The sequence below is a fragment of the Silurus aristotelis genome (genome assembly GCF_946808225.1).
Source record: "Silurus aristotelis genome assembly, chromosome: 29".
NCBI lineage: Eukaryota > Metazoa > Chordata > Actinopteri > Siluriformes > Siluridae > Silurus > Silurus aristotelis.
The window spans coordinates 6,334,433-6,360,551 of record NC_139602.1 but is presented as its reverse complement, the minus strand read 5'-3'; the positions used below and the strand labels follow the sequence as shown (position 1 = coordinate 6,360,551).

Sequence of the window (26,119 nt, the reverse complement as noted above, 5' to 3'; positions counted from 1 at the left end):
TTTACAGAGCCACTCCTTGGTTATCCTGGCTGTGTGCTTCGGGTCATTGTCATGTTGAAAGTCCCAGCCTCGACCCATCTTCAATGCTCTAACTGAGGGAAGGAGGTTGTTCCCCAAAATCTCACAATACATGGCCCCGGTCATCCTCTCCTTAATACAGTGCAGTCGCCCTGTCCCATGTGCAGAAAAATACCCCCAAAGCATGATGCTACCACCCCCATGCTTCACAGTAGGGATGGTGTTCTTGGGATGGTAGTCATCATTCTTCTTCCTCCAAACACGTTTAGTGGAATTTTGACCCAAAAGTTCTACTTTGGTCTCATCTGACCACATGACTTTCTCCCATGACTCCTCTGGATCATCCAAATGGTCATTGGCAAACTTAAGACGTGCCTGGACATGTGCTGGTTTAAGCAGGGGAACCTTCCATGCCATGCATGATTTCAAACCATGACATCTTAGTGTATTACCAACAGTAACCTTGGAAACGGTGGTCCCAGCTCTTTTCAGGTCATTGACCAGCTCCTCCTGTGTAGTTCTGGGCTGATTTCTCACCTTCCTTAGGATCATTGAGACCCCACGAGGTGAGATCTTGCATGGAGCCCCAGTCCGAGGGAGATTGACAGTCATGTTTAGCTTCTTCCATTTTCTAATGATTGCTCCAACAGTGGACCTTTTTTCACCAAGCTGCTTGGCAATTTCCCCGTAGCCCTTTCCAGCCTTGTGGAGGTGTACAATTTTGTCTCTAGTGTCTTTGGACAGCTATTTGGTCTTGGGCATGTTAGTAGTTGGATTCTTACTGATTGTATGAGGTGGACAGGTGTCTTTATGCAGCTAACGACCTCAAACAGGTGCATCTAATTTAGGATAATAAATGTAGTGGAGGTGGACATTTTAAAGACAGACTAACAGGTCTTTGAGGGTCAGAATTCTAGCTGATAGACAGGTGTTCAAATACTTATTTGCAGCTGTATCATACAAATAAATAGTTTAAAAATCATATATTGTGATTTCTGGATTTAATTTTTTTTTTAGATTATGTCTCTCACAGTGGACATGCACCTACGATGACAATTTCAGACCCCTCCATGATTTCTAAGTGGGAGAACTTGCAAAATAGCAGGGTGTTCAAATACTTATTTTCCTCACTGTATATATATATATATATAATTTCATTCATTAATTTTCTCCCGCTTATCTGTAATCCGGGTCGCGGGAGCAGCAGTCTAAGCAGGCCCCCGCCTTTGACTGCTGCCCAATCCTCACAGCACCATCCCTTAAGGTCCCTCCTGCAGGTGGTGAGCCCATGGGAAGGAGATATATATATATATATATATATATATATATATATATATATATATATATATATATATAATGACACATTTCTATTGTTCATGTGTTTAGATTTCTGTGATCTGACTCTGGATTCCAACACAGTACATTATTACCTCATTCTGTCTGAGAGGAACAAAGTGGTGACACGCAGTGGGACAATGCAGCCGTACTCTGATCATCCAGAGAGATTTGACTCCTACTGTCAGGTGTTGAGTAAAGCGAGTGTGTGTGGACGCTGTTACTGGGAGGTGGAGTGGAGCAGTGAGAGTAATGTGTACATATCAGTCTCATATAAAGACATCAGCAGGAAAGGACGAGGTAATGAGCGCTGGTTTGGAGGAAACAATCAGTCCTGGAGTCTGCGTTGTTCTTCTTCTCTCTGTTTCTGTCACAACAACATTAAAACTGATCTCAAAGTTCCATCATCCTTCAGAATAGGAGTGTATGTGGATCACAGCGCAGGAACTCTGTCCTTCTACAGCGTCTCTAAAGTGATGAAGCTCCTCCACAAAGTCCAAACCACATTCACCCAACCTCTATATGCTGGATTCTGGATACGTAATAACGGAGATACTGTGAGATTATGTGATCCGAATGAAAAGATTCATAATCTGAGTTTCAGTTAAAACTAGCAACTTTCCTTTTTTTAAAAAAACTTAATTCACATTCATACATTTATTTTCTCCCGCTTATCCGTAATTCAGGTCGCGGGGGCAGCAATCTAAGCAGGCCCCCGCCTTCGGCTGCTGCCCAATCCTCACAGCACCGTCCCTTACGGTCCCTCCTGCAGGTGGTGAGCCCACGGGAAGGACTTAATTCACATTTTGATTCTAATTTTCATTTGTTAGAAATCCTGTTCCTCTGTGTCTGGCAAAGTGCACATCACCATCATCCTGTTTCAAGCTTCAGACCCTGCTTAATAAACAAATCACCAATCTTACATATGATTTACTCAGTGGTGGGCCGTCATGGACAGCAAGGTTGTCTCTGCTGCCATAAACTCTACTAGAATCAGAATCACAGAATATTTATTAAATTATTCCAAATGGCCTTTTCTCTTCATTTCATAGCGTTTCACCAAGTTTCGTTTAGAGTTTCTATCCAACCAGATTTCAGCTGTTAAATGACGTTTTGTCGTAAGTCCAGCAGAAATGAACAGCGCGGACTCCTGTGATTCAAATCTATGTAGCTTGAAGCTGTCGCTTTAACCAATCAGATTGCGATTTGAACACACAATTTGCCTTTGTTTTAAAACCTCAGGAAAACCATAATGGCGAGAAAAAAAAGGTTAATTTAATAATGCTTCTGCTAGAGATGTGGGCAGTGCAGCTGTGGCTACAGTGAAAGGAGACTTCCAGCTCTGTCTCAAATTTCCACCACGTTAGTTTTTGTTACTTTTGCTTTCGTTGAAAAATGTATTTAGAGATAATAAGCCGACTTTGAAACTAGGGGTTAATTAAAGCACTTTATTGAAATGGTCCTAAAATAATTCTGAAATGATAGTTTAGTGTCAGATGAACAGGCTAAGCAGGTGAAGTTCTGAAGAAATTTTATTGCAGAGAAGAGTGGTTATGGTTCCAGCAAACAGTCATAGAGCGAAGTAAGAGTGCAAACTTTATCAATTCGGAAACAAGGTCTAATATTGGGGAATTAGGATTATTAGAACAAGAGAGAATTAAGGAAATGTCGTAAACTAGGGGGGTAAAATTAAGGTTAAGAAAAATAAAACCAAGAAATGTCTTCAGGCAGGAGGAGGAAAAAATATGTTTTTGAGGTATGTAAAAGCTATGTAAATTAAGTATAAGTGGAGGCAAACAGGACCTAAGAAATAAGAGGGAATTTTGTAGATTAAGATAAAATAGAGGAAAATGAACCTTATAGGAAAAAGGAGGTATAAACTGGAAAAATACAAATTAATGAAAGTTTGAATAAGCATGCAAAATATCAAGGAGGAACTTGATATAAAATATGTGAGATTCATGAAGCGCGGAAAATAAAAAAATGGGGTAAATTTCACTTGGGGTGCACTTTCCTCCAACTGCTGGGGTGCGCCATTGAAGGTGGAGAGGTGCCTTTTGAGAGCTCTGTGGAATGTGCTGACTGACAGCAATTAAAACAAGTTTGCTCCTTTCTTTCATTTTGGTAAAGTTAAACTGTCAATATTAAACATTTTAAAGATAATTTATAGCAAGATTGGTTAAGTAAACTAATGTGCTTATTATTTGGGATTTTAATGGAATTGACATGAAGCCTAAACATTTTAAATATTTGTGAGACATCCTGTAAATGTGTCCACTTGGAGACAGGCTCAGAGCTCCAACAGAAGCAAACCTTGAGGGCTTCCTCATTCAGCTGCTCCCAGCCACTAGGGTGCGGGATTGGATGGCATTCTCCAACACGTGGGAATTCTGTATTCTGCTTGGAGGGAGCCAGGGCTCCCATACATGAGGAACAGGGAGATGGCTGCTGGGACAGCAGCCTAAGCCGGTAAAAGAGCAAATTAAAGAGAAAACAAGGAGGAGCAAGACTTACTCTTAACAGTGATACCAAGAAAAACTAATCAGGTTCTCTGGAACACTTTGGCGACATCTGGTAGGGCAGATAAGTGATGACACTGATCTAAAGAAAAAGGAGAGAAGGACGGAACAGACCAGAATCCTCATAAGTTAACTGAAATTATTAAAAAGGAATTAAGAAATGTCATGTTTCCTCAATAGTCTTTAAAAAAAAAACTAAGTATTATTATAATTTTTATATTTCAAAGTTAGCCTCTATTGGGTAGTAAAATGACTTTGCAGAATCTTATCTGATATCTTTTGCTGGAAATATCAAGTAGCTCTATGAATACCACATTCTTCAAAACGTTAACTTGGTGCAACACTTTACACTGAACTCCTGGGCTCTTCATCTTGTTTCTATTTCTGTAGACTGAAAAAAAAAAAAAATAATAATAATAATAATAATAAAAAAAATAATAAAAAAGAACAAACAACCATTAATTTCACTTGTATCTTGTAACTGTTTGAGAGAAATTACAAATAACTCATGTTTTTTTATTTAAACAAATCTTTTTTTCCTTTTAATATATTTAGCTTGTTCTTCATAGTAAATCTGCCTGCACCCATGCTTTTTTCAAATTTCACTCATCCAACCAAAAAACATTTTACTCATACGTATTCCATATAATTAAATCGTAGCTTCAGAACACTACAGATTCCAATCCATCCAAACAGTTACTGTTTAAACACATTCAACCAACATTTGTTAACAAACTCAAACTCTTGTGTTGAACCCAGAGTTGTGGCAGAGGTGCTCTGCTTTAAAGAACATTTAACCCTTGATGCTTTTATTGAATTCCCCATTTGTCTGAACCATCAGGTTCATAACCATGTCCTGGTGTTTTAGAAGTCCCACTCTAATTGCTAGCGATAAGCTGGGGAAAGATGTCAGGAGCACCAGTGTTTCTCCTTTGAGTACTTCAGGAAATTTGCTTGGAGGTGGTGTGTCAGTTTCATTTCATCCTTCATGCAAAACTAATAGAACTATCATATTCCTCATTTCAAGCCACACCCATTCTTGATTTCACACCATAAATGCAGATGTTCAAAGGTTAATCAGATAAAACACAACTGAAATCAGATAAAGATCTATCTGAAATCTATCTGCGTCTCTTTTTGTCTTTTTCTCTCTCTGTAAAATGTCAGAGGCCAGTATTTCATTAGATCAGGATCAGTTCATTTGTCCAGTGTGTCTGGATCTCCTGAAAGATCCGGTGGCCATCCCGTGTGGTCACAGTTTCTGTAAGGTGTGTATTAACGGCTGCTTCGATCAGGAGGATCAGAAGAGTGTCTACAGCTGTCCTCAGTGCAGAGACACATTCACTCCAAGGCCTGTTTTACGCAGAAACAACATGCTGGCTGAAGTGGTGGAGAAACTGAAGAAGACTGAAGTCCAAGCTCCTTCTCCTGCTCATTACGCTGGACCTGGAGATGTGGAGTGTGATTTCTGCACCGAGAAAAAGCACAATGCCATCATGTCCTGTCTGGTGTGTGTGGCGTCTTACTGTGAAACTCATCTGAGACCTCATTATGTGTCTCCTGCTTTTAAAAACCACACATTAATTGAAGCCTCAACAAAACTACAAGAGAAGATCTGCACTGAACATAACAAGCTGATTGAGATCTACTGCAGAACCGATCAAACCTGCATCTGTTATTTGTGTACGATGGACAAACATAAAGGACACGACTCGGTCACAGTCTCAGGAGAAAGAGCTGAGAAACAGGTGAGAACATAAAATATCTTTAGAATGAATTCGTTAATTCATTTTTTTAATTTAGAATGAGAGACAGTAAGGCCTTGATAGGAAAGTAAAATAACCACAAAAAAGTGTGGTTTTGACTGACGACTGAAACAGAACCAGTACTTAAACAAAGAATTCTCAACAAGAGAAAGATCATTGATGAGACTAAACAGTGGAGTTGTAGTTGATATTGAGCTCCTCTGGACTTCAGACTTTGGCAGACACTCAAGATGTCACATTATCCAGTTTATTACAGGTAAAGTTTTTACTCTTTAGCCACACCTCTCATCAATGCACCAGTACTCAATGTAACTACCTCCAAGAATCTCTGGTGGCTGACAAAGTTAATCCACATCTCGGGTTCATTCATGGTTTGGTTGTCAGGTACGGGCAGAGGCAATGACAGATTAAGCTGTCAGGGTGAATACTGTTAGGACCCAAATGCAGGATGTGGACAGAAGAAATGATGAAAGGAATGAAGGAATCAAACATAAAAAAGCACAGTCCAAAATTGTTCCAAATCAGTAGTGCAAAATCAGTCTTAAATAACAGAGCCGGCAGACAGTGCAATGCAGCCCCCACCACCCACCCCTGACAGACTGAAAACAACTGCAAATTTCACTATACTGCATCTATATAATTTTATGGTCTCATAATCAACTAATAAACTCAGCTCACTGTAACATCCAGACACATGTATGACAAATGTATGTTTTAGACACACACACACACACACACACACACACACAGGATAGCAAATACAGCTCTATAACGCATCAATTCATTGTAATTAATATTTAAACAACTACCACATAATTCATCCTCAGACTGAGCTGAAGAAGGAGCAGAAGAAATTCCAGCAGAGAATCCAGGAGAAGCAGAAGAAGGTGCAGGAGCTGAAACAGGATGTGAACATTATAAAGGTGAGCAGTGATCAGAGACGGAGCTGCTCCTAGAAACACACACAACATGGACATCGAGTCATTTAGAGTCCCAGTAAAAGTGTGTGTGTGTGTGTGTGTGTGTGTGTGTGTGTGTGTGTGTGTGTGTGTGTGTGTGTGTGTGTTCTAACAGCTCAGTGCACAGACAGCAGTAGATGACAGTGAGAAGATCTTTACTGAGATGATCAGCTCCATGGAGAAAAAGCGCTCGGAGGTGACGGAGCTGATCAGAGATCAGGAGAAGGCTGAACTGAGTCGACCTAAACGACTCCTGGAGCAACTGGAGCAGGAGATTTCTGATCTTCAGAGGAGAATCACTGAGCTGGAGCAGCTTTCACACACACACGATCACATCCATTTCCTCCAGGTAACCCAAAATATCTGATCTACAGAACCAGCTGTTCCTCACAAAGTCTCCTAAACACTTCTCATTAAGGAAACAATCAATGTCCCTGTTTGATATCCCAAGTGTGTCTTTAATCGGAGATCATTCATTCCTCTCTCTTTATGTAGAGTTTCCAGTCTCTCTGTGTTTCTGCTGGACGTCGGTCTCCTTCATTTAAAAGACCAAATTTTCACACCTCCAGCAGCACTGTCTTTCAACATCGCTTATCAGATGGAGTGAGGAATTCTCTCTCAGATCTAAAGAAGGGACTCGAGGAAATCTTTGAGAAGAAATTCAACAAAATCCCTCCACAGGGTAGGAGAAGTTGCTCATGATGGAGAAACAGAGTGATGGACGTCTTTACTCGCTCTCTGACAGAGTGATGTCAAAGGGCTCAGTACAGTTTCGAGTTTTTAACACTCATCTGATTTGAGTCTTGATGATTAACTGCTGATTTGAATGAGTTTGTGTTCGAGCTGAGAAACTCTGCATTCTGGTGCTTCGAGACGGAATTTGACACGTGACCTACACACGTTTCTGATCCACACACGTGTTTTTGATGGTTGATATAAATGTCGGTTTTTATGTGTTTTAACATCTGATTGTTTCTGTCTCCACAGTTCAATGTTCTCTTTCAGAGCCACAGAGCAGAGATGAGTTTCTTAAATGTATGTTTTAGACACACACACACACACACACACACACACACACACACACACACACACACACATTGTTCACGGTGTTTGTTTTCCTCCTTTATTTCAGATTTCTCTTATCTGACTCTGGATCCCAGCACAGTACATTATAACCTCATTCTCTCTAAGAACAACAGAGCAGTGAGAGACAGTCAGGGATTACAGCACTACTCTGATAATCCAGAGCGATTCAACTACTGGCCTCAGGTGTTGAGTAAAGAGAGTGTGTGTGGACGCTGTTACTGGGAGGTGGAGTTGAGCAGTGATAGGGGTGTGTCTATATCAGTCTCATATAAAGACATCAGCAGGAAAGGACTGGGTAGTGAGTGTCTGTTTGGAGGCAACAATCAGTCCTGGAGTCTGCAGTGTTCTTCTTCTCATTCTCTCATTTACTATCACAACAACATTATTACTGATCTCGGATTTCCATCCCCATCCATAATTGGGGTGTATGTGGACCACAGCGCAGGAACTCTGTCCTTCTACAGCGTCTCTGACACCATGAAGCTCCTCTACAGAATCCACACCACATTCAATCAGCATCTATACGCCGGATTTGGACTTCCCTTTGTACAAAACACTTTATTAAGTTCTGCATCATCTGTGAGATTGTGTGATCCAGAATAAAGTGTGTTGTTATCTAATTCCTGTATGTCGCCATGTTGTTGCTCAAACATCTGTCTTACTAGCACACAATCCAGCTGCACTAAAGCATTTCCCTTTTATGAATTAAAATTGATTATTCATTTAATAACAATTAAAAAGGAAATGTTAGAAATGAATTGCCAGACAAGAAACGAGAAAAAATGCTAAAAAAGGAAATTTGAAATTGATATATCATAATCTTACCAATGTAAATCTGTTTGTTTCATATTAAGCAGAATCTCATTAAATAACTAATAAACAGTAATATATACAGAACAAAACAACATCTGGCTTATGTGTTACCTGAAATTCATTCATTCCTGGAGTCTGCAGTGTTTTTCTTATTCTCTCTGTCACAACAACATTAAGACTAATCTCTGAGTCAAGTCAAGTCAAATCAAGTCAAGTCACAGTAAAAACGAGACAACGTTCCTCCAGACCCCTGGTGCTACACTAAACAACATAGAGCTACAATACACAACATAAAGCTACATTAAGTGCATCAAGTGCTAACAGTGCAGACAAACAACACAAGAGTGGGACAATACACATAACACAAGATACCGCCGACCAGTAAACCAATTGTATACTCTGAATATACAATACTGTGCAAAGAGGACTATAAAAACTATAACCAAGAGTATATGTAAACTCTCTGGTGGTGTAGTGGTAAGATGTTACTGTATTCATAGACATGATTAAATTTAAAGGAAAAATCCAGAACAACTACTTGTGTTACCTAAAATTCATACCCCTGTGAAACAGGAAGTCATGATTCCAATGTCAGGAAATCATGATTCTATTGTTTCTATAGTAACCGCTTACACAGAATTTAATTTTTTTTTAGGTATGTTTCCCTTTGTGCTCACTGGGAACAAAATGAATACTTTTATAACATTATTTAAATGAATTGTAATTCTTCAAGATTTGTTTTTTTTTTTACTTTTATCTTGTCTATGAATACTGTAACATCTTACCACTACACTACCAGAGGGTGCCCTTACCCACATTCTAAATCTCTACTTCACTCACTCCACCCATTTCCATTTGTGTTCTTAAAAAACACACATGAAGCACTAAGTACCTCTAGAACTCTTCCAGATTGCTAGAAAATCTCCAAAGATCTGATCTGTGTTTATTTTGGATAGATCTCCTGTTTATGATCTTAAATCACCTCCGTCCTTCCATTTTAATCAGTAGTCAGTACTGCATCCACACTTGTGAAGGTGTGGGGTGAGAGGGCAAGACCAAATGGAAGGACTCGGTATTCCTGAACCCTGGTGCTACATACAACAACAATCTCAGAAAACAGAAAACACAGGGCTAAGGACTAGTGTCCTCGCCACATAAAGTGCATGTGTGCAACCTGGTGCAAACAGTGCAAAGACAACACAAGACAGTGCAAGACAATACAGGACAGTGCAAGACAAATACACAGAACACAAAATACAAAATAAAAAATTGCTCTGCCAATAAACCTTTTGTAAAAAGGTGCTTTTTTATGGATTTTTATGGCTTTTAGGTTCTTTTTATGGCTTTTTATGTGCTTTTTATGGCCTCATGTCATGACATCACCCTGCCAGTTATGCCGTGCTTTCCATTGGACTGATTATGCACGTGATCCGCCCGTTTCATCTCCTGCACCTTCTTCTGCTACTCCCCGATTTTTTTGCTGGAATTCCATCTACCCTTGAAGACAAATTATATTCCGCTGTTTCGAAATTATTAGTTTCTTAGTTATGTATTTTAAATAAAAACCTGAAAACTAAGCAATCAAAAAATACATTTTCTTGGGTAATGGAAAATGTAGAAAACTGTTAATAAAACTTGTTGAGTGCTGATACCATCATGCACCTGTGGAGGTCTTTCTGGATAAGGGTAAGAAGAGACAGGGTACGGACACGTTCACCTGGCTTTATTTAGCATTCTTCTCTATTAACAAATTTTTCCATCATTCCACACAGCTCTCTTCACCTCTCTCTCTGAAGCCCTGTTCTCTCCACTTTTTATCAATCAAAAAGAATGCAGATAAGTTAGACTGACAACAGGTGTGTGATTCTCACCCTTGTTTCTTCCAGTCCTGCCATCCATTTACAAAATGGTGCTCGGCCATGCCCCTGCTTCCACAATGGCACTATAAACCTATAAATAAAGCCTAAGTGATGAGTGCTGGCTGGTTAAATATTTACCTGCTTTTCTGATCCGACTAACACAGAGTGAAAACAAATGCGTTCAACACTTTAAATTCGAATCCATCCAAACAGTTACACTTTAAACACATTCAACAGACTCACATTTGTTCACAAACTCTTGGGTTGAACCCAGAGGTGTGGCAGAGATGCTCTGCTTTAATAAACATTTATTACTTGATGCTCTCATTGAATTCCCCATTTGTCTGGACCATCAGGTTCATTGCTATGTCCTGGTGTTTCAAAAGCCTCACTTCAAGTGCTAAAGATATGCTGGAGAAAGATGTCTAGAGCACCAGTGTTTTAATTTTTTTGCAGGTGGTGGGTCAGTTTCATTTAATCCTTTATGCAAAACTAAGCGGGGGTCTGTTCTTACAGCCCTGATGGACAATGAAGCAGGTGACTTCATTGACGTGGACACTGATCAGCTGTACAAATAAGATAATTGTAAGTCTCTCTGTCCATGTAATGAATGTAAGGAGAATGAGGAAGTGTGTGTAAAGAATAATGTGATCAGACTCTCTGAGTCAGAGAGGAAGACTGGTCAATTTTTCATGACCTGACTTTTGACAAAAACTTATTTTGTCCCAAAAATTACAGCACATTGTACTGAGTCATCGAGTTGATCATCTTCCTTATTTTAAGCCCCACCCTTTCTTGCTTTCACACTATAAACACAGACGCTCAAAGTCCATTCAGTTAAAACAAATGAAATCAGATAAAGACTCTCTCTGCGTCTCTTTATGTCTTTTTCTATCTCTTTCATTCTCTTTCTGTGTATTTGGGGAAAATGGCCAGAATTTTAGTAGATCAGAACCAGTTCATCTGTACAGTGTGTCTGGATCTCCTGAAAGATCCTGTGGCTATCCCTTGTGGTCACAGTTTCTGTAAGGTGTGTATTAATGGCTGCTGGGATCAGGAGGATTATAAGGGTGTCTTCAGCTGTCCTCAGTGCAGAGACACTTTCAATCCAAGGCCTGTTCTACGCAGAAACATGCTGGCTGAAGTGGTGGAGAAACTGAAAAAGTCTGGAATCCAAGCTCCTTCTCCTGCTCATCATTACGCTGGACTTGGAGATGTGGAGTGTGATTTCTGCACCGAGAAAAAACACAATGCCATCAAGTCCTGTCTGATGTGTGTGGCGTCTTACTGTGAAACTCATCTGAGACCTCATTATGTGTCTCCTGCTTTTAAAAACCACTTATTAATTAAAGCCTCAACAAAACTACAAGAGAAGATCTGCACTGAACATAACAAGCTGATTGAGATCTACTGCAGAACTGATCAAACCGGCATCTGTTATTTGTGTACGATGGATAAACATAAAGGACACGACACCATCACAGTCTCAGGAGAACGAGCTGAGAAACAGGTGAGAACATAAAATATCTTTAGAATGAATTTATGTTGATACATTTACAATGATAGACAGAGAGGCCTTTACAGAAAAAAGCAAAATAACCCCCCCAAAAAAGTCAAATTGTGTCTTTGACTGAACACTGAAACAGAACCAGTACTTAAACAAACAATTCTTAACATGAGAAGGATAATTGAGGAGACTAAAAGGTGGAGCTGAAGTTGATCTTGAGCTCCTCTGGACCATAGACTTTGGCAGGCACTCAAGATGTCAGACCATCATCCAGTTTTTTTACAGGTTAGGTTTTTACTCTTTAGCCACACCTCTCATCAATGCACCAGGACTCAATGTAACTACCTCCAAGAATCTCTGGTGGCTGACAAAGTTAATCCACATCTCGGGTTCATTCATGGTTTGGTTGTCAGGTACAGGAAGGGGGAATGACAGATCAAGCTGTCAGAGTGCATACTTTCAGGACCTAAAAGCAGGATTCAAGATCCTTATATAGTTAGCTATTTAATCTTTCATTTGTGAGCTATCTTGACTTACACCAGAGAAAATCCTTCTTTTCCAGCCATTATAATAAAACCCCATGGTATCAAATCTGCAAAACACTGACAGGTTGAAAATAATTTAAATCAATATTTATGATTTATGACTACCTCATAAATCATCTTTAGAGTAAGCTAAAGGAGGAGCAGATGAAATCCCAGCGGAAAATCCAAGACAGACAGAAGAAGGTGCAGGAGCTGACACAGGCTGTGAACATTATAAAGGTGAGCAGTGAGCGGAGACTGAGATGCTCCTAGAGACACACTCAACATGGGGTCATTTAGAGTCCCAGGCAAAGACAGGGAATGATAAATAAGCCTTATAGGTTGTGTGTGTGTGTGTGTGTGTGTGTGTGTGTGTGTGTGTGTGTGTGTGTGTGTGTGTGTCCTAACAGCTCAGTGCACAGACAGTACTGGAGGACAGTGAGAAGATCTTTACTGAGATGATCAGCTCCATGGAGAAAAAGCGCTCTGAGGTGAGGAAGCTGATTATAGATCAGGAGAAGGCTGAACTGAGTCGACCTGCAAATCTCTTGGAGCAACTGGAACAGGAGATTGCTGATCTTCAGAAGAAAGTCACTGAGCTAGAACAGCTTTCACACACACACGATCACATCCATTTCCTCCAGGTAACATTCATTGTCTGATCTACAGAACCAGCTGTTCACTTTCAGGAACTCAAGCTGCGTCAACAACGCTTTGGAAATGCTTCTATGTTGTGCACACTCTGAATCTGTCCAAAGGGCTTATCCCTTTCTCCTGCCTCACATGCCGGGTCCAGTGGTCTCTCGTCAAGTTCGAAAGCACAAGGTTTCTTCCCAATAGAGGTCTCTCTTCCTCTGAGGAGGCCATTTAGATTCCCTGACTCAGAGACCCTGACAGTTGAGGGGTCTTAACTGGGGGTGGCGGAGTTTTCTATATGGTGCCCATCCCACCTCAGCGTCATTAGCTGGTCAGTCTGTTAACTCTGCCACAACTTGTACTTCAAGGCACAACGACCTCCCCATCCTGTAGCAGATGGGGGAGGCCCGCCACCTCTCAGGAGGCCCCAACGGCTGCAGGACATTGCTCCAGCCACTCTGGGTGGACCCGAGACCAGTCTCGAGAGACTGGTTCCCTTAAAAAACAGCCTGGAAATGCCTGCCAGACGTGTCTCATTGGGTCCTGTGCACTGTAGAAAAGAGCTACTCGATTCAGTTTGGGTCATTCCACTCTAGTGGGACCTGAGCAGGCTCTGGTCTTGGAACAAGAGGAACTTACTCTTTTAAGGAAGTAGGCTATCAAGGTGGTCCCACCTTTAGACAGAAATTCCGGGTTCTACAGCTAATACTTTGTGGTTTCCAAAATGAATGGGGGTTACGTCCTATTTGAGGGTTGCGTCCTTTAAGCAGGTCTCGTCTCAAATCAGGTCTAAGGACTGGTTTGTCACAATGAATATAAAGGACGCTTACTTCCATATATCCATCCCTTCATCTCACAGGGAGTTCCTGAGGTTTACTTTTTAAAAGGCAGAGCTTACCAATACCGGGTCCTTCCCTTCGGCCTTGCAATCTCATCCCGCACCTTCACAAAGTGTATGAACGTGGCTCTGATCCCACCGACACTCCAGGGCATCCGCATTCTGAACTATTTTGACGATTAGTTGATATTAGCTCGATCAGAGCTTAAGGAAGTGCAGCATCGAGATGCATTTTGTATTAAGGAGCTGGGGCTAAGACGCCATGAAGAGTGTGCTTTCTCCAGTACAGAAAACCGATTCGACCATTATGCGGGCACAACTGTCTCCCACTTGGATCAAGTCTATCCTCACGGCAGTCAAGAGAGTGAGACAAGGGCAGTCACTCACTTTTAAGCAATTCCAGAGACTATTGGGGTTGATGGCAGCAGCATCCAATGTGATTCCACTTGGCCTCCTGCACATGACACCCCTCCAGTGGTTGCTTAACGACAGAGGGTTCTCCCAGAAATGGCAACCCAACCCAAACAATCAAGGTCTCAGGCCGTGCCCTTTGAGCCTTAGACGTGTGGAAAGAACCTGCGTTTCTGTCTCAAGGCCCCATGCTGTAAGCGCCATGTCCTCGTGTAATGCTAACAACGGATGCTTCCATCATGGGGTGGAGCAGAGGTCCTCTCAAGGTGGTGAAGCAAATATGGGGGAAGTTTTACAGTTTTCCACTGCATGCACGTTTTATAGCTTCTTGGTCATGACGTCACCCCGCCGATGACGTTGCACCTATTCTTTGGACAGATTGCACACGTGATTCAGAGCGTGGACAACGTGGAAGCATTCCCAAAGTATTGTTGACGCAGCATCTCATTCCCTCAGGGAACCAGAGTTTCATATGTAACCTAGAGATGTTCCTCAAAGAGTCTCTAAAACACTTCTCAAAAAAATTCCTGTCTGACATCATAAAGTATAAAATAATGAATTCCTCTTTCTTTCTTTAGAGTGTCCAGTCTCTCTGTGTTTCTGATGAATATTGGTCTCTTCCATTGGACCTACCAACTTTTGACAAATCCAGCATCACTGTCTTTCAACATCGCTTATTAGATGGAATGAGGAATTCTGTCTTAGATCTGAAGAAGGGACTCGAGGAAATCTGTGAGGAGATATTCAACAAAATCCCTTTACAGGGTAAGAGAAGTTGTTCATGATGGAGAAAAACAATGATAAATGTCTTTATTTGCTATTTTTTCATATGAGTGATGTCAAGGGTTCAGTCTTCATTCCTGAGCATCAAAGCTCTGCACAATTTTGATGATGAACTGCTGACGTGAATGAGTTTGGGTTCAAGCTGAGAAACTCTCTCTCTCTGGTGCTTCAAGATGGAAGTCTGACACGTGGTCTACACACATTTATGACCTACACAGATTTATGATATACACACGTTTCTGATCATTGATATAAATTTCTGTTTTTATGTGTTTTACCATCTGATAATTTTATTTATGCCCCCACAGTTCAATGTTTTCTTTCAGAGCCACAGCACAGAGATGAGTTTCTGAAATGTATGTTTCAGACACACACACACACACACACACACACACACACACACACACACACACACACACACACACACAGTGTTCATAGTATTGTTTTACTTTTTTATTTCAGCTTTCCCTTATCTGTCTTTGGATCCTAACACAGTGCATTATAACCCCATTCTCTCTAAGAACAACAAAACAATAAAAGACATAGAGGGATTACAGCACTACCCTGATCATCCAGTGAGATTCAACTTCTGAGCGTCTCTGACACCATGAAGCTCCTCCACCAAATCCACACCACATTCACTCAGCCTCTATACGCTGGGTTTGGACTTCCCTTCATACAAAACACTTTATTAAGTTCTGCATTATCTGTGTTGTGTGAACCAGAATAAAGTGTGTAGTGTTCTATGTTTATACATGACTTACTGACTTCATGATTCTGATAAATGTTCTGCAACAGCACATTTGAGAGTAGCTCAAGGCTCACATTATTGTTTCTTTAGTAACAGCTCACACAGAATTAATTATATTTGTGTGTAATATATAAGATTTAAATCACGTAGAAATCATTTGAAACCATTGTCATTTATATATAAATATATATTAAATATATATTTAACTAAATATTTGTCTCTCTTTTGTAATTTATTTCCCATCTGTGATCTTGTCTATCTGTTTATTTTTAAATCTCCTGTTTATCATTTCATATACATTGTGTGTGTGTGTGTGTGTGTGTGTGTGTGTGTGTATATATATATATATATATATATATATATATATATATATATATATATATATATATATATATATATATATATATATATATATATTCCTCTTATGTTTATCATTGTCTCCTGTCGAAACTAAATAAAATAATTAAATAAATTTGCTTCTGTTGAGTCTATAAACTTTGTAACAGCTTAGACACCACCAGAGGACGCGCTTTCCAACATTCTGAAACTTTTCTTTTGTCAAAACAATGTTGTATTCTATTTTAAATAAAAACATTTTAAAGCATGGAAAGAAACCCAGCATTTGTTGAGAAATCCCCCATTCACTCCTCAACAAGCAGCCACTATAAAATGTAAAATGTCTAAATTAAAGATAATTAAAAGTTTTACTTTTTTTAGTACACTTTTATACATAAATACCCTAAATTAGGGTTTTACATAGTTATAATAAGCAAAACATCTCATTTAAAAAATAAAAAATAAATATATATATATATATATATATATATATATATATATATATATATATATATATATATATATATATATATATATATATATATATATTATTTTTTTTTCTTCCTTCTTCTTTTTTTTATTTGAATAATTTATTAATTCGAAAAAATAAATCAATAAAATAATAGTCCGATTAACGGATTATCAAAATAATTGTTAGCTGCAGCCAAATGCAGGCTGGGTGAACTTTATTAGTCATGCCACAATCTTTTCTCTCAGAACGACAAAGTAGAGATGAGTTTCCGAAATGTATGTGTGTGTGTGGTCTTTGTTACTGGGAGGTGGAGTGGAACAGGATGGGGTTATGGTTGTGGCTTTGGACTCAATAATCAGTCCTGGAGTCTGCAATGTTCGTCTTATTCCCTTTGTTTCTATCACAACAACATTAAGACTGACCTCGGAGCTCCATCACCATCCAGAATAGGAGTGTATGTGGAACTCTGTCGCTTTACAGTGTCTCAGACACTATGAAGCTCCTCCACAAAGTCAAAACCAAATTCACTCAGCCTCTATATGCTGGGTTTGGACTATGATTCTACTATGAGATTGTGTGTTCCAGAATCTTCCCCATTAGGGGTCGCCACAGCGGATCATCCGTCTCCATACCACCCTGTCCTCTACATCTGCCTCTTTCACACCAACTACCTGCATGTCTTCCCTCACCACATCCATGAACCTCCTCCTTGGCCTTCCTCTTTTCCTCCTACCTGGTGGCTCTATCCTCAGCATTCTTCTACCAATATAATTCATGTCACTCCTTTGCACATGTCCAAACCATCTCAATCTCGCCTCCCTCACCTTGTCACCAAAACATCCTACATGCGCTGTCTCTCTAATAAACGCATTTCTAATCTTGTCCATCCTCGTCACTCCCAACGAAAACCTTAACATCTTCAGCTCTGCTACCTCCAGCTCCACCTCCTGTCTTTTACTCAATTCCACTGTCTCTAATCCATACAACATCGCAGGTCTCACCACAGTCCCACTCCACCCTGCCTGCACTCTTTTCTTCACTTTTCTAACACACTCTCCATTACTTTGCACTGTTGATCCCAGGTACCTAAACTCCTCCACCTTTTCCAGCTCTTCTCCCTGCAACCGCATCACTCCACTGCCCTCCCTCTCATTCACACAAATGTACTCTGTCTTACTCCTATCCAGTCTCCAATCTCCAGACTCTTCCTCCTTTAGTTTCCACCATCTTATTCTTCTTTCAGTCCTCACTCTCCTCCTTTTCTTCTTCGCCTCCAAAACCATCCTACAGACCACCATCCGATGCTTTTTAGCTACACTGTCCCCTGCCAACACCTTACAGTCTCCAATCTCCTTCAGGTTGCATCTCCTGTATAGCACATAGTCCACCTGTGTGCACCTTCCTCCACTCTTATACGTCACCCTATGATCCTCCTTCTTCTTAAAATAAGTGTTCACCACTGCCATTTCCATCCTTTTAGCAAAATCTACCACCATCTGCCCTTCCACATTCCTCTCCTTAAAGCCATACCTACCCATCACCTCCTCATCACCTCTGTTCTCTTCACCTACATGCCCATTAAAGTCTGCCCCAATCACCAATCGTTCTTTCCTAGGTACACCATCTACCACTTCATCTAATTTACTCCAGAATCTTTCCTTCTCCTCCATCTCACAGCCAACTTGTGGAGCATAGGCACTAATAACATTTATCATCATCCCTTCAACTTCCACCTTCACGATCATCACCCTATCAGAAACTCTCTTCACCTCCACTACACTCTTACTGTACTCTTCCTTCAGAATCACCCCTACACTATTTCTCTTTCCATCCACACCATGATAGAACAGTTTAAATCCACCTCCAATGTTTCTGGCCTTACTCCCTTTCCACTTGGTCTCCTGAACACACAGCATATCTACCTTTCTCCTCTCCATCATATAAGCTACCTCTCTCCCTTTACCCGTCATAGTACCAACATTTAAAGTACCAACCCAAACCTCCACTCTCCTACACTTCTCCTTTCCCTGCCGTCTCTGTAGACGTCTTCCTCCTCTGCTTCTCCTCCTTCGGCCAACAGTAGCCCAATTTCCACCGGTACCCTTTTGCCTAACGATACCTGTGGCAGTCATTGTTAACCCGGGCCTCGACCAATCCGGTATGAAATTCTCATTTCTGATCCGCATATTTGATTTGGCACGTTTTACGCTGGATGCCCTTCCTAACGCAACCCTCCCCATTTACCTGGGCTTGGGACCGGCACTAAGAGTGCACTGGCTTGTGTATCCATAATGGCTGGGTTTGTGTGTTCCAGAATAAAGTGTGTAATGTTTTATGTAATATTTCTGCACATTGCCACATTGTGGCTGAAACATCTTTTTAAAATAACGTTAGAAATCAAATGTCAGACAAGAAACAAATCAAATCTAAACGGAAATGATCAAATAATATCTCAGCATTGTGAAGTATTCTTTGTTTGTTTCATATTAATCATGCTGTCGTTAAATAACTTATAAGCAGTAATAAATCCAGAACAGAACATTTTATACTTGGTAAAGTCAAACTATATGTAATTAAAATGGAAACTTTGTAATGAATAGGATTTTTCTGCCTGTAGTCTAAGATGTCAAATAAGCATTTACTGTCAAACCTGAAGTTGTTTCATAATATAAGCTTGATCAGAGCTTCTGGCAGTCCAGCATCGAGTTGTCATTCTTGCCTGTATGAAGGAGCTGGGCATAAGACTAAACACTAAGTAGAGTGTGCTTTCTCCAGTACAGAGAACCACATTCTTTGGTGTAGTGTGGGACTCGACCGTCATGCGGGCACAGCTATCTCCCGATCGAGTCTATCCTCATGGTAGTCAAGAGAGTGTAAGAAGGCCAGTCACTCACTGTGAAGCAATTCCAGAGGCCAGGGGTTCATGGCAGCAGCATCCAATGTGATTCCACTTGGCCTTCTGCACATGGGCACCCTCCAGTGGTGGCTCAGAGACAATGGGTTTCCCCCAAAGTCAACCCATTCCGCACCAGCAAGGTCTCATGGTGAGCCCTTCGAGCCGTAGATGTGTGGAAAGAACCAGCATTCCTGTCTCAACGCCCTGTCCTGGGAGCTCTTTGTCGATGCATAATGCTAACGACGGATGCTTCCCTCACAGGGTGGGGAGCGGTCATGAGTGGCTCTGCCCAAGGTCGGTGGAGCGAGCCCAATTTTACTTGGCACATAAACTGCCTGGCCATGTTTCTGGCTCTGAAGCACTTGGCTCCCAGACCTGAGAGATCACCATGTGCTGGTCCCTCTTAAGGCAAGGGTCAAGTGTGCACCACCCTGAGGTGGTGGAACAGATATGGCAGAGGTTTTACAGAGAACAAGTGGATTTGTTTGCGACTCAAGAGACATCGCACTGTCCCCTCTGGTTTACCCTCACTCACCCAAACACTCTGGGGCTGGACGCCATGGTACAGATGTGGCTGAGCACGCATCTGTAACACTGGACACATACCTCCACAGGACAGAACTGTGGAGGAAGTCGGAGCAGCTGTTTGTCTGCTACGGTTCCTATAAAGGTCTCTCCGTTGGCCAGATTACACACGTGATTAAGAACGTAGACAACATGAAAGCGTTCCCAAAGTAAGAGAGAGATGCACAGCCTCTAAAAAGCTCAGATTTCTGCATCCATATTTTCCTTATACCTTCCAGCAGTAGTATGCCTACAAATTCACGCTGTTGCTTGATTAAGAGCAACACATGTTGACTGGACAGGACATAGTCTAATGTGTGCATGCCACAAAATCATTCCGATTGAAAGCACTGGTACATGTAAACACAATATCAGATTAGATAACGTCTACAGTTCACCGAATCTTTCAAGCGGAATGATTTTAATCGGAATGAGAAAAAAAATTTAAATATATATGCATGTAAACGTGGCAGCCACAGGTACTGCCATTTTTTTTTTTTAAATAAAGAGCAGTAAGTGTGGCTGCATGGTTTATATTTATGAACTAAAAGGTGATGAAATGGTTAACAGGTAAGTGTTTATGACCTACCTGTTTGTCTGCTTTTTCTACGTCTCTCACTAACACACATAGAACCAGGAAGTAACTCGTCCTTTCAGAGACACAAAACTGATCTCTCTTTCTGCTTGTGTGTACAAGCAGTAAAATGGCGGAGGCCAGTATTTCAGTCAATCAAGACCAGTTCATCTGTGCAGTGTGTCTGGATCTCCTGAAGGATCCAGTGACTACCCCGTGTGGACACAGTTTCTGTAAGGTGTGTATTAATGGCTGCTGGGATCAGGAGGATCAGAAGGGGGTCTACAGCTGTCCTCAGTGCAGACACACGTTCACTCCAAGACCTGTTCTACACAGAAACAACATGCTGGCTGAAGTGGTGGAGAAACTGAAGAAAACTGAAGTCCAAGCTGCTTCCCCTGCTCACTGTTATGCTGGACCTGGAGATGTCGAGTGTGATTTTTGCATTGGGAGAAAACACAAAGCTGTCAAGTCCTGTCTGGTGTGTGTGGCATCTTACTGTGAAACTCATCTGAAACCACATCATGTGTCTCCTGCTTTTAAGAACCCCACATTAACTGAAGCATCAGCAAAACTACGAGAGAAGATCTGCACTGAACATAACAAGCTGATTGAGATCTACTGCCGCACTGACCAGTCCTGCATCTGTTATATGTGTACGATGGATAAACATAAAGAACATGACACCATCACAGCCTCAGCAGAAAGTGCTGAGAAACAGGTGAGAACTAGAAAACCTTTCAAAATGAATATGGTTATAGAATTTAAGACAGGAGGTGGAGCTGGAGGTAGCAGAGGTGAAGATGTTTTCATTAGGAGTGACAAGGATGGACAGGATTAGAAATAAGTTTATTAGAGGGACAGCGCATGTAGGACGTTTTGGAGACAAGGTGAGGAAGGCGAGATTGAGATGGTTTGGACATGTGCAGAGGAGGGACATGGGGTATATTGGTAGGAGAATGCTGAGGATGAAGCTACCAGGAAGAAGGATGATCCACTGTGAAGACCCCTGATAGGAGAAGCCAAAAGAAGAAGAAGAAGAAGATAGAATTTAAATTTTAATTGATTTCAATTTGTGTTAAAAAGTTAAAAGAGTTTTATGGAAAATGCAAAATACGGTTTTAAAAAGCACATTCAAGTGTTTTTTCAGTTCATTTGTGGCCATGACTGGAGACCAAACCAGAATCTGCAGAATCTTCCTCAACATAAGAAAAATCATTAAGTAGACGAAAGAGTGGAGCAGACATTGATATTGAAAGCACAGACGAATTCACACCATCATCCAGTTCATACGCAGCTCAAGTTTTCACCCTTTAGTCCCAACACCCATTGATGCACCGGTACTCAATGTACTGGCTACAAGATTTTCTGGTGGTGGACAAAGTTTATCTAAATCTAAGGTTCAGCCACAGTTAGGTAAATATAATACGTGAACATAAGTTCACGTGAGAATAAGATTGTCAATGTATTTGAAAATCACATTTCACATTTATACCCAATCAGGTAAGTTGAGGAGGCCTGGGGTGCAGGCAGCATTCCAATTCCTATAGCAGGAGATCTTTCACTACAAACCATGTAAAACAAATTTTCATTGAAGTGAAAAGAACATTTGTATGCTAGCACACACGATCTCTGTGAAGTCTGCACAATTGTGTCCCAATATGTTTGTCCATATACTGTATATAATGTTATGTGCAACTAGTTGGACAATCCTTATTCAAAAAATGTCCATGCCATAAAATCTACAGGACACTGAGAGCACACAGTGCACGTGCAACGTTCACCACATACCAATACTCATATCATTTTATTCAATTCAATTAAATTCATTTTTATTTGTATTGCGCTTTTAACAATGAACATTGTCTCAAAGCAGCTTTACACAGATAATGTGGTGATTAAAAATGAATATGTTCTTTATAAGTAAGTTTGTCCCTGATGAACAAGCCGGTGGCGACTGTGGCGAGGAAAAACTCCCCAAGATGGCATAAGGAAGAAACCTTGAAAGGAAGCAGACTCAAAAGGGAACTCATCCTCATCTGGGTTGCACCAAATGTCCATTTATAGCAGATATACGATGTTTTCATTAGCCTCACTGAGAAACAGGTTTTTTTTTCAAGCTGCACAGCGTTATAGTCCCAACCCCTTGAGTTTTCTTCACATTGTGAGTGTGGAAATACTCTTATTTTTATTATTATAAATAGCCAGATGTCTGTACTCAGTGTGATGAGGATATTTAGTTTGTAACACTCTGAATTGGACTAACCGTACAGACATTCAAAAACAATTAGCTACCAATTCTTTATTCATTGTGATGGAATAAAACATTCAGATGGCACTAAACAGAATTATTTTCTCCTCAGACTAAGCTGAAGGAGGAGCAGATGAAATTCCAGCAGAGAATCCAGAAGCAGCAGAAGAAGGTGCAGGAGCTGAAACAGGCTGTGAACATTATAAAGGTGAGCAGTGAGCAGAGATGGAGCTGCTCCTAGAAACACACACAACATGGACATCGAGTCATTTAGAGTCCCAGTAAGAAAGTGTGTGTGTGTGTGTGTGTGTGTGTGTGTGTGTGTGTGTGTGTGTGTGTGTGTGTGTGTCCTAACAGCTCAGTGCACAGACAGCAGTAGATGACAGTGAGAAGATCTTTACTGAGATGATCAGCTCCATGGAGAAAAAGCGCTCGGAGGTGACGGAGCTGATCAGAGATTAGGAGAAGGCTGAACTGAGTCGAGCTGAACGACTCCTGGAGCAACTGGAGCAGGAGATTTCTGATCTTCAGAGAAGAATCACTGAGCTGGAGCAGCTTTCACACACACACGATCACATCCATTTCCTCCAGGTAACACACACAGTCTGATCTACAGAACCAGCTGTTTCTTACACACTCTCTAAAACACCTCTCATTAAGGGAACTAGAACTGTCCCTGTCTGACACCACAAGTGTATTTTTACTAATTTGTTTGTCTCTACAAATTTTCCAGTCTACAGAGTTTCCAGTCTCTCTGTGTCTCTGCTGGACGTCGATCTCCTACAGAAATCAGACCAGATTTTGACACGTCCAGCATCACTGTCTATCAACATCATTTAGCAGATGGAATGAGGAATTATTTCTCAGATCTGAAAAAGAGACTCGAGGAAATCTGTGAGGAGGAATTCAACAAAATCCCATCACAAGGTAAGAGGAGCTTTTCCTACAGAAGAAACACAATGATGGAGGTCTTTACTTGACAGAGTGATGTCGAGGGGGTCAGGCGTAATTCCCAGGAGTTTTTAACACTCACCTGCTGATGTGAAGGAGTTTGTGATCGAGCCAAAAATGTCACATGACCTACACACATTTATGATCCACACATGTTTCTGATGTTTGATATAAATGTCTGATTTTACCATCTGACGAATTTAATTTCTGCCTCCACAGTTCAGTTTTTTCTCTCAGAACCACAGAACAGAGATGAATTTCTGAAATGTATGTTTCACCCACCCACACACACACAAACACACACACACACACACACACACACACACACAAAATGTTAACATTATTCAGTTTCTTTTATTTTAGATTTTTGTGATCTGACTCTGGAGCCCAACACGGCACATCGCAATCTCATTCTTTCTGAGACTAACAAAGCAGTGAAGTACAGTCAGAGAGAACAACCGTACTCTGATCTTCCAGAGAGATTTGACTCCTGCATTCAGGTGTTGAGTAAAGAGAGTGTGTGTGGACGCTGTTACTGGGAAGTGGATTGGAGTATGGGTGTGGACATTTCAGTCTCATATAAAGACATCAGTAAAAAAGGATGGGGCAATGAATGAAGGTTTGGATCCTACAATCAGTCCTGGAGTCTGCAGTGTTCTTCTTCTTCTTCTTCTTCTCTCTGTTTCTATCACAATAAGATTAAAACTGATCTTAACATTCCATCATCCTCCAGAATAGGAGTGTATGTGGAGCACAGTGCAGGAACTCTGTCCTTTTACAGCGTCTCTGATACGATGAAGCTCCTCCACAGAGTCCACACCACATTCACTCAGCCTCTATATGCTGGGTTTTGGATCAACTGGTTCTCTGGATCTACTGTGAGATTGTGTGATCCAGAATAATGTTTGCAGTGTTTTAGGTCAAATTCTTGCACATTTCCACATTGTTGCTCAAACATCTGTCTTACTAAACACACAATCCAGCTGCACAAAAAACAGCATTTTATTATTTAAAAGAAATTTTAAGTTAAAAGCAAATGTTATAAATTAACAGTCAGAGTCAAGAAACGATTAAATTGTAAAAGAACATGATATCTCATGACCTCAGAGTTGTAAACTTCTATCTGTTTCTTTTATTTTATTCATGTTGTCATCAAATAAATAATAAAAAGTAATAAATCCTGAACAAAGTCAAAATATATATCAAGAAAATGAAAACTTGGGATGGATGGGATTTTTCTGCTTGTAGTCTAAAATGTAAAATAAACATTCAATGGCTCAAATCTGAAGTTGTTCATAATTCTGAAATTTGATTGTAAATAATTTAACAAAATATTTCCAATCCATTAGAACACACAGTACATGATTGGTTATGGCTGTTATATTGTGTTCATCTCATATGAGGCAAAAGCCATCAAGCTGGTGGAGTGATTCATGAGACTACTCTCAACCAAAACATCAGAGTGGATCCAATACCACCAGCCCACATCCCTGGATGAAGTTATGCTTTGGAGTGGTGGAGTATAATCTAGTTGTCGTTCCCAGTCCAGTCATTCCATAAGAGTCTATTAACCTTTTGAATGTAATAGATTGTAACCTGTGTACGGTGTGTCTGAATTTTCTGAACGTTTTGGTGATTGAAGACTGAGATCAAAGCTGCATCTCCTGCTCACTCTTCCATCCTCCAGCACAGAACAGTTTGTCTACAGCACAGGAACGAGGAGACAGAAAGAGGTGATCTGCTTTCATTATTATGATTGCTCTGGTAATGATTCCACGCTAAAACAGCAACAAACAGAGCACTGTCTCCCTCTATTTGTCACTAAGAGAATTACATGTCTATAATAAATATATAATACAAAGCACTGCACCACAAAATACACAAAGAGATCATCGTATTCACTCAAAACATGATTATATGAAGGATTTTACTCTAATACCTTATCGTTTCTATAGTAGCAACTCATTCGCAGGGACTTTGTACGCTTCTTATAAACAGATTATTAAAAAAATCACTGATATGGGGACATTTCGTGAAAGGAGTCTCTAGTGTAAGGGCTTTGTAACAATCAGGAGTAAAGCTGTAAATTTACCTTTTCAGACATTTTCAGGATTATATATATATATATATATATATATATATATATATATATATATATATATATATATATATATATATATATAAAGATGCCAATTTGAGTAAATTGTACAATGGGAGCAATGGTAATGTATCATTGAGGCTGAAAGTTGTGAAAAGTCTGTATTTAAAAA

General features: G+C 40.5%; 2 protein-coding genes and 1 pseudogene across 4 annotated transcripts in view; all 3 read left to right on the top strand.

Moving 5' to 3' along the window:
* Window positions 1–1,961, top strand: part of LOC310722538 (tripartite motif-containing protein 16-like) — a gene marked incomplete at its 3' end in the record, with an annotated part of 9,159 nt that extends 7,198 nt beyond the window's left edge. The window contains exon 6 of the mRNA XM_083535103.1: window positions 1,405–1,961. Coding sequence (XP_083391229.1) covers window positions 1,405–1,961 — 557 coding nt within the window. The remainder of the gene's footprint in view (window positions 1–1,404) is intronic.
* LOC310722610 (uncharacterized protein) overlaps window positions 1–26,119 on the top strand; it is a 676,055-nt gene that overhangs the window by 576,606 nt on the left and 73,330 nt on the right. The gene's annotated exons all lie outside the window — the stretch shown is intronic.
* Window positions 4,844–25,131, top strand: LOC310722960 (annotated as a pseudogene). The gene is made up of 19 exons (XR_014538326.1): window positions 4,844–5,620; window positions 6,466–6,561; window positions 6,713–6,946; window positions 7,093–7,279; window positions 7,585–7,632; window positions 7,730–8,272; window positions 10,872–10,923; window positions 11,376–11,865; window positions 12,531–12,626; window positions 12,797–13,030; window positions 19,416–19,486; window positions 19,594–19,803; window positions 20,007–20,243; window positions 20,762–21,368; window positions 23,011–23,106; window positions 23,256–23,489; window positions 23,639–23,825; window positions 24,069–24,116; window positions 24,213–25,131. The product of XR_014538326.1 is annotated as an uncharacterized misc_RNA (transcript).